The sequence below is a fragment of the Phaethon aethereus genome (genome assembly GCF_964289735.1).
Source record: "Phaethon aethereus genome assembly, chromosome: 14".
Taxonomy (NCBI): Eukaryota; Metazoa; Chordata; class Aves; order Phaethontiformes; family Phaethontidae; genus Phaethon; species Phaethon aethereus.
Genome location: NC_138590.1, coordinates 9,264,231 through 9,272,842, shown reverse-complemented (window position 1 = coordinate 9,272,842; position 8,612 = coordinate 9,264,231). Strand labels below are relative to the sequence as shown.

General features: G+C 38.9%; 1 protein-coding gene across 2 annotated transcripts in view; it reads right to left on the bottom strand.

Moving 5' to 3' along the window:
* Positions 1 to 975: 975 nt before the first annotated feature.
* Positions 976 to 8,612, bottom strand: part of CSNK1A1 (casein kinase 1 alpha 1) — a gene marked incomplete at its 3' end in the record, with an annotated part of 28,279 nt that continues 20,642 nt past the window's right edge. For both annotated transcript variants that reach the window (XM_082006100.1, XM_082006101.1), the window contains 5 exons: positions 7,736 to 7,875; positions 4,434 to 4,512; positions 3,358 to 3,432; positions 1,994 to 2,100; positions 976 to 1,129 (listed from right to left, as the gene is read on the bottom strand). In XM_082006100.1, coding sequence (XP_081862226.1) covers positions 976 to 1,129; positions 1,994 to 2,100; positions 3,358 to 3,432; positions 4,434 to 4,512; positions 7,736 to 7,875 — 555 coding nt within the window. The remainder of the gene's footprint in view (positions 1,130 to 1,993; positions 2,101 to 3,357; positions 3,433 to 4,433; positions 4,513 to 7,735; positions 7,876 to 8,612) is intronic.

Sequence of the window (8,612 nt, the reverse complement as noted above, 5' to 3'; positions counted from 1 at the left end):
CTATTCTCAGACAACCTCATTAGCTCCTATTTTATCCACAGCTCATCTTGAAGAATCAGTTTCATTAGAAGACTGGCTGTAATAGTCACTACCTGTAGCAGTTTCATTCTAGTGACTTACTAGACTAACACTGGCAGATTTACATCACAGATAAATTTAAGAAGTCTCTAGAATGTGTAAAAAAAATGTGCCTTTTCAGAACTCCATTTTCAGTTTTTACACAATTGCATCTTGAACATTTCACATTTCCCTTTGAAACCATAACCTAGAAACATTAAAGATAGTCAAGAACCCTGAAGCATCACCCCAGAACATCCAGATACTTCAGAAAATTGTGACTTGGCAGTCCACAGCAGTTCAGGGTTACTCCTTGATTTAGGCAAGGCATTTTGAGCTCACTGGTCCTTTCCTTTAACTCTGGACCAAACGTCTCAATGTAAACCCACTGGAGGAAGCCAGATCATTCACAATTTTCTGCTTCCAATGTTTGAGGCATACAGAACAGAAGCAAACCCACAGCACTATACTAGCTGGAACAGAGTAGAACCCAAAGTCTCTAGATCCGTGCCTAGTTAATGAGAATTATCCCTTAAGAAGTGTTAGGTCTAGGATTTTGGATTGTATTATATATTTTTATATATATAAAAAGATATATGTATATATATAAATAAAAATAAAAATGTCACATTCCCAACACCAAGTCAGTTTCTTGTTTTTGGAAAGTGGTTAATGCGGGAGCAAAAGATGCAGTGGTTAAAATGACCCAACATCCCCAGAAGAAATGATATGAAGAACAAGGACATTTTGGTATAAAGTTAGTAGTCAAATTCTCCAAGGACGTCTTTTGTTTTTGCTTTTTAAATTAACAGCCAAATATATTTTTTAAACCACCTCCTTGATCTAACACTTAAATTGCTGACATTGTCCAAATTAGTGTAATTTTTTTTTCCTGTAACGTCACTTGGTTCTTGGCTACTAACCTTTCATGTTACTCTTGGATTTGTCAGTTTGCTTGCCTGTGGGGGTTTGGGCTTGCTGCCCCTGCCCACTGGAAGAGGCTGCCTGCTGTGCTGCTTTCTGCTTTAACATTGTCCAGTCGAATGTGTAGTCATATTGGTGGTTCAAGGTCCTAGAAAAAAGTGAAATACTTTACTATAACACATCATAACTTCCTTACTGCTAATACCAAGCCTTTGCGGAAAACCCAGAATTAGAGGTTAGCTCTTTGTAAGCTGCTTTGGAGAGCATTTATATACCATTCATAATAAGTATAACTGACTTAAAGGGATTCTTGAAGCAAGCCCAAATACCATCAAGCAGTGTTTTCTTCACTGTTTACACAAAAGTCTGCATTTGTACAAGCAGCACTTTCTCACAACCCAGCTTACCCACTTGTCTGCACTGACGTCCTCAGATTTTTTTCTTGTTTTAAAAAAGAAACATTTTGAAGGAGATACTGCAGCATTGTAGATAGTTGAATATAAATTGCTTTGGATTCCAAAAACCTGGAGGGAGCCACTTGAGAGATCAGTACCAACTCTTCTTTTGACAGATGCTCTTCACTCCACAAGGTTGTGTTTATGTTCTGGTTTCTCTAACAAGCTCAATGAAACAGCACTATTCCCCTCCGTTGAAATTCATCTCCTGGGCACCACTGCTAGCCCCATCACCAATCTCCAAACACAAAAAGCTTCAAAAATTTCTACCAAGGGGTCAATTTCTTAAGATACTTGCAACAGAACTTGAAGCACGAGCTCAAGCCTCTAGCATTAGTGGCCAGATCATGTAACACAAGAGAGAATCTTTTCCTTCATGCTTAACATTGAACAATATTTTTCAGGTGCTTTAAACAGCTTTTCAAATTCTGAAGTGAAAGTAAGTCCCAGACGAGCTCCCTACGCCACACACGTACAGAGCCCTGCAAGTTCCACAGAGCAGTTACCAACTGCTAAAGCACTAACAAGTTTCTGTACTTTTCCACTTTGAGACTGACCTGAAAAGAATACGGAATAATTGCCTCAGATACATGTAATCTGGTGCCTCTTCAAAGCGCAGGCCACGACAGTAGTTCAGATACATGGCAAATTCTGCAGGGAATCCCTGTAAATCAACAGTGTTAATCAAGCCACGGCTTGCAGCAAAAAGCTTCTAGCAACCCTATAAGAAAGCAAAAAGCTGTCTTTCTGTCTTTAATGGCAGAGAAAAACCAGCTGAAGATTCGTAAGTGCAAATTCCACTTTCTCTCTAGTTACTCATTTACTTTATTTCAGAAAGTGATTTAATCAGCAGGTTACCAGGTACATATTCCATCCCCAGAATTGTTACCTGATGCATGTTTTGCCATCGCAAGTCCTCTGCAATAAAAACCTTCAACATAAAACATATTTAAAGCACTTCATTAATCCTGATTGAACCTAGTTCTTATTAACTATTTTATTAACTAGGTCTCATTTGAAGTAAGTAGCAATTGTCTCAAAAGATTCCACTCATGTTTCCTTGATAATCTACTTGAACATACAAGCAGCAAGGTCAGTTACCACTATTAAGTGTGAAGACTTAAGACAAGAAAACCTCTTTCAAAGATTCCCTGCTTACATGCTTACACATTTAATGCTATATTAAAGCCTACATGTAAACAGGTAACACCATACAGCGTAGTGCTCTACTACAAAAAAGAAAACACAGGGTATAACAGTTCAGCAGTTTGGAATATGCTGTCAGACTATGAGGGTATATAAATGTGCATGACTAGAAAGTGCTGCTGTTTGATGTGCAAAAACTACTATGTGTTCTCAGGGACCTTTGTTAACAAGCATGTGGCTGCCACAGTTCAAGAGAAATCTTAAGACCCAAAGGATAGAATTGGAAAAACATCATTCTGCAACATGGCTTTAAAGATCACTTGACATCCAATTCTACTACATCCTCTATTTGAGGTACACAGGACAATATGAACAATCCTGAAGAGGCAAAAGCAAGTACATAAGGCAAGCTATACAGCTCTACCATGGTTTTACTTATCCAAGAGGGCACATGTAGAATTTTCACTGTAGAAGTTGAAGAAATGAACAAGCCTCACTTAAGAGAGCTGGAGAGCTTGTATGGCCAACAGTCACCAATAACTGGAATGATGGTAGCATGAACTACGCCAAGAAACAGCAGAAAATGCCTGCCCTGTTACACACATTCACAGTCTTGTTGGGTGGCCAAACACTAGGCACCCGTGACTGCCAGAGAAGTATTATTCAGCAGCAAATGCCATGTGATATTATCTAATATATTTGCTCTAGCTTTAAAAAAAAATGACAAAGAAAAGAACTTCCATTCCACAGTATGACATCATTTGGAAACTCTTACCTTACACAAAACCTCAACAGGAGTGGACATTTTCTTTTCACTAATCTTTTCATACTTTTGCTTCTTTGTTGCAGCCTGTGGAACATGTAGGTCACAATATAAGAGATATTGTGCAACACTGGATTAATAAGGACAGTAGCAAAAAAAATGACAAAAATCCTTTGGTCAACCATAAGTATTTTATGTGAAATCTCCAAGTCCCACACACTTATTGCAAAGAGAATGAAGGTCAATCTGGTATTAAGATTCGGACACAGTTTAATACCATTTGTCGCAGTCTAATGCGTCCATCACATGGCACAGCTCGTGTAGTTCTAGCTGCTGCTTTTGTCCCTTAAACAGACCAGACTTGCATTTACATTTGCCAAAGTTCTATTAATTCTCACTCAGTACCCCATTCAAGGGCTGCCTGCATGTTTCAGTAAGCAGCCATTACATTTATTTGCCACTGTAGAGTTCTAGTGTTTCACAAGCTGCTTGTCTTTTTAGAGAACTTGCGGCTGCAACACCATTTGAGTTACACAACTCACATGGAAGAAGAAAAAACAATTAAAACATGAAAACAAATCACTGAAGTCTGTATAACAAATAAGAATACTTGCCATGCTTGTACTTGGCTACCATACATGAAAATACTTGAAACAAGTCTGTTACAGCTAATGATTATTCAGTCATGTCATAAACTGGACTGAAGATATCACTAAAGCTGAACTTGTTAGGCGAGAGATTATTTCCATGCTCTCTACAGCAATTCAAAAAAGCCACTAACAATGTTATTTTCTAATTCCCAAAAAGGGCCTCAGCCTGCAAGAGGACAATAATAATTTGCAAAGATGATGTAAACTATTGTTTAGCATAAAATTTAAGACAGCCAAAGAGTATGCAGTTTGCCTGCTGCACGAGAAGCAGAAAGAACCTTTCTTCTACATTCTATAAATATCACATGCCTTGGGAAAAGCTGCTTTGTATAACTGAAGCTAAACACTATATACAACCACCTATCCAGAGCAGCAGGCAGAAGCACAATACCCAAACATAAAAAACAAAGGGGGGATAAAAAAGGCAACATAACCTACCTTTAATCCTTGCCACGGCAGACTGGTTCTGTTGAAGTACATCAATACATAGCCTAGTGACTCCATGTCATCCCTACGACTGGAGAAAACACCACCACAATAAATTACAAATTTTGGCATTTTATACTTTACTCCAAACAGTGCAAGTATTCCAAAATAATTAAAAAATAATAATTAAGGAACAAAACCTAAGCTGTGGTGCAAGGGAAGATCTTTTTCTAATACAGCTAAGACATCTAGGTGTTCAGGATTCCACTGGCAGGCATGTAGCATCTTCACAAGCAGGAAGGAGATCCTATTCATTTTTCAAGCAAGGAACAGTCAGTAGGTATTGTGTGTGGTAAGTTTCCATCTGCAGCTACATTAGAATAATTTGGGAAACAAACTTTGGGAAATAAAAGAATGAAACATTAAATGTCTTTCCCATTTAATTAATTAGCTTGGATAGAAACTAAAGTTTTACCTATAGGAACCATGGAATGCATTGCAAGAGAGACACATGACGCTATCCTTAATTAAGGGAAGTTTTTCCCTGAACCTTGCCTCAGCCTGGGAACAATACTGAACATCTAGCCCCAAAAGGGCATAACTTTTTTCTTTCTTCATTTCTGTTAAAAAAAAACCCTGAACTGTCTCCATGCTTTTTAAAAGACAAGTGACATTTAGAAAGGTGCCTCTGCTTTCTTCCCACAAGACAACTGTTTCAAGGCAGCTAGAGAACTCCAAAGTTATTGCAAACTCTCATCTAAAAGGCCTGCATATGCTCCAGATCCACACTTCAGCCACATGAACACCATCATACTTTGCTACACAGCTTTCATGATTACTAATGCTAGTCCAGTTCACTGAAGTGGAAAAAATGCTCCACGTTTTTTTTTTCCCTCTTGGCAAAGTTGCCTCTTCCCAGCTGTGGTACAATCAGATTTTTTCCTCTGACTGCCCCTCTGCAGCTGACATCTATTTAACATGAGATAGAAAAATAACTTATTTTTCCCTTCCCAGCTCCCTTATCAAGAGAAGCTGCCAGGTATTGCTGCTGCTTTGCCACCCAGGCAGAGCTGCAAGAAAAGCAGTTAAATGGTGGCTGGAAAGACTACACACCTGCCACCCCCACAAGGCAGCAAAAGGCTGACAGCAGTACTGCAAACAGAATTATACATATGGGCGAGGGTAAAACAGCTCCCTTTAAGTGAGAACAATCTTTAAGAACCTGGACAGATCTTCCTCTCATACCGAGATCTGGAAGTAAGAAGTTGTAGGTGATGCTTTGTGTTACAGCCAATCCAATATAACCACTAATAATCACCAGAATGGCCTGCCTGTCACCCCCTCAACTCACATTCCATCTGACTCTTTGAGGAACCAGTTCAGGGAGCTATCCCAGAAGAAAATCAGCCTGGCTCCCTAAACCATTTCACCACCAGGCCAAAAAAGCACTAGCTGTGCCCAGGGGTCAGCGAAGAGAAGATTGGTTCACTGCTGTTGACAGCAGCTAGCTCTGAGGTTCCCTCAGCTGTAGTATGAAACCACAGCCAAAGAGAGGGATGAAAAATGACACCAAAACCACAAACTCCAGGCTGCAAAACTTGCAAATTTGATTAGAATTGCAGATTTTAATCAACAGGATTCAGTGAACCAGTATGGCGCCATGACATAAAATTACATTTTCTGAGAAGGCAATGGTAAATTCAGAAGCAATAAGGGGATTAATAGTTTCCACCCCCCATCCAGTTAATTATTTTAATGTTTAATTTCATGATTTTGTAGTAGGAAACATTTAGTTCTGTAAACCTCTAATAGATATATTACATTTGAGCATATACTGATAACTGATTTTCAGGATTTGGAAAACAGGGTAACATTCTCCATTACTAAAAGAAATGGAGAACACTGCAAACAGCTCATTGAGAATAGCTGTCATTACAAATAGGAAAACATGTTCTCTAACAGTTAAAGTACAGCACTAACAGTTGAAATATTCTGCCATGAGCCTCAGGACTGGTTTCTCTTGATTACAGGGATATATATTGGCCTCACTGTTGACTTGGTCTAGTCAGTTTAATAGCTTTTAGCATGCACCAAGCTACATTTCCAATTATATTAGAATTCCCAGTACCAGCAGAGATGGTACAAAACCCCCCAACTAAATTCAAAAGCAATAGTCCTTCGCAGTTCCCTCCCTTCACTGGAAGGGGCTAGCACAGCTACACCCTCACAAGAACAGCCTGGGTTCTATGAAATGTACTAACTTCAGAAATTACACCTGTCATTTAGCCTACTTGACACACATGTCAAGTAGCCTTAAATAATGACACTGACAGACAATAGTAGACACTTAAAGAACCTTAAGGAAATTAAAGCAAAGAGGAAACAGAGCATTTTAAAGCACCAAATATTTGTAAGTTACATATTCTGTTGAAGTTGACCACTCCAAATTGTCATCCCCATCTTGATTAAAACTGAAGGTCAGAGGCACAGACATTCATGGAAGTTTTAACTATGTCTAAGCAATCTCAGCATCATGTGGTCAAGTCACACTACTACATTTACACATTACAATATCTAGGCATATAGGTAAGGAAGAGAGGCATCACTTCATATTTCCTGAGTACCTTACACTTCCAAACAACCTAAAGTGCTATCTCCACTGGACCACTGCTAGGATACTGTAGTAGCAATATGCTTTTGATCCAGATGATAAAAATGTGTTTGTTGATTGAGCAAAGCTCAAACATCTAAACATATATATACACACACACACACGCATATATACATACAGAGTCACAACTATGGTCATGTATACCAGAAACCAAAATACAGTGTGAGTGAAGTAGAAGATCTTTAAGTCTTGCTTGCAGGCAAAAGGATAAACAATAATTTATTAACTTGAGGGGAGAGTGAGCAAACAGGACACAGACACCAGCTTAGAATACCCTTTTTGGGTACAGAATTGCATCTCAAGCCTGTTATCAGTGGCATCAACAGCTACCAACACAATCAAGAAAGTGCAGTCTTATTTGTGAAGGTCCTCTGAAAGATCCACATGAAAGTACAGCTTATCCTTTAAGAAACCAAAACAGTACGCAGAACATCCACCTCATGCCTGCAAGACTTAGAATCTCTTCAAGAAGCAAATTAGGTGCTTGGATTCCCCTCTGCCCCCCAACATAGGCAGCCAAAAAGAAAAACACTTGCAAAGGGATATATACACTTATGCATATAAAATTAGTTCAGACACTTCAAAAGCTTACAACAGGATCATCTTGTAGCCTCCAAAAGCACAGCAGGTATCTTGAACTCACCTCTGCTCAATGCCAAGATGTGCATTGATACTGGCATATCGAGCTGTGCCAGTGAGATTTTTGTCTTCTCTGTATGGTATGTGTTGTCTTGTCCTGTTGTCCCGGTACTTTTTGGCCAAACCAAAGTCAATAAGGAATAACTTAAAGAAAAATGAAAATAGATTATATTCCTATACAATGCAAGGAATCCACAACATCTTTCACTAGACATTAGCTACATTAAGACATCCACACAATGTAAACAGCCTACAGTTAAGAGGAAGCAAAGTAACAGTGCACAGTTGCAACTAGCTGTAACTAGCCAGTTCAAAGACTTAATAGTGAATTAGTTCAAGCCTTTTCTCAATACAGTGGAATAGATTAGATTGTGCTACTCAGCATCTGCAGCTTAGTTCTACAACTATTTTATGTTACTATTGTAGTTTGTATCACATTAGCTCGGTAACTACAGTGCACGGTTTAGGAAGGAAACTAATAATGTGCAAAAGCACACTTCACAAAACCCCACTCACACTAGAACAGTTTACACATACAGATAGTTAATGGCAGCTCAGCAGCTTAATGCAATTTATGCACATCCTGTATTCTTCTCTATGTCTCAAAGAACACTGGCCATTCTGCAGAGTGTAAGGCCACAACCTTCAACAGCAAACAAGACCTCTTCCTTTCAATCATATGCTCATTTTAAGACAACCAGAACACTGTTACAGCAGCATGACACACTTGCTGATGATATTAATACAGCCAGGAAGCTAGAACCTAGTACATGGAATCCAATTTAGGTTTCTAATAACCAAGCTTGCACAATGATTTGATATTTAGGAACAACTTGAGTGCATGCTAATTAGCATGCTAACAGCCAGCCTATCTACAAAGG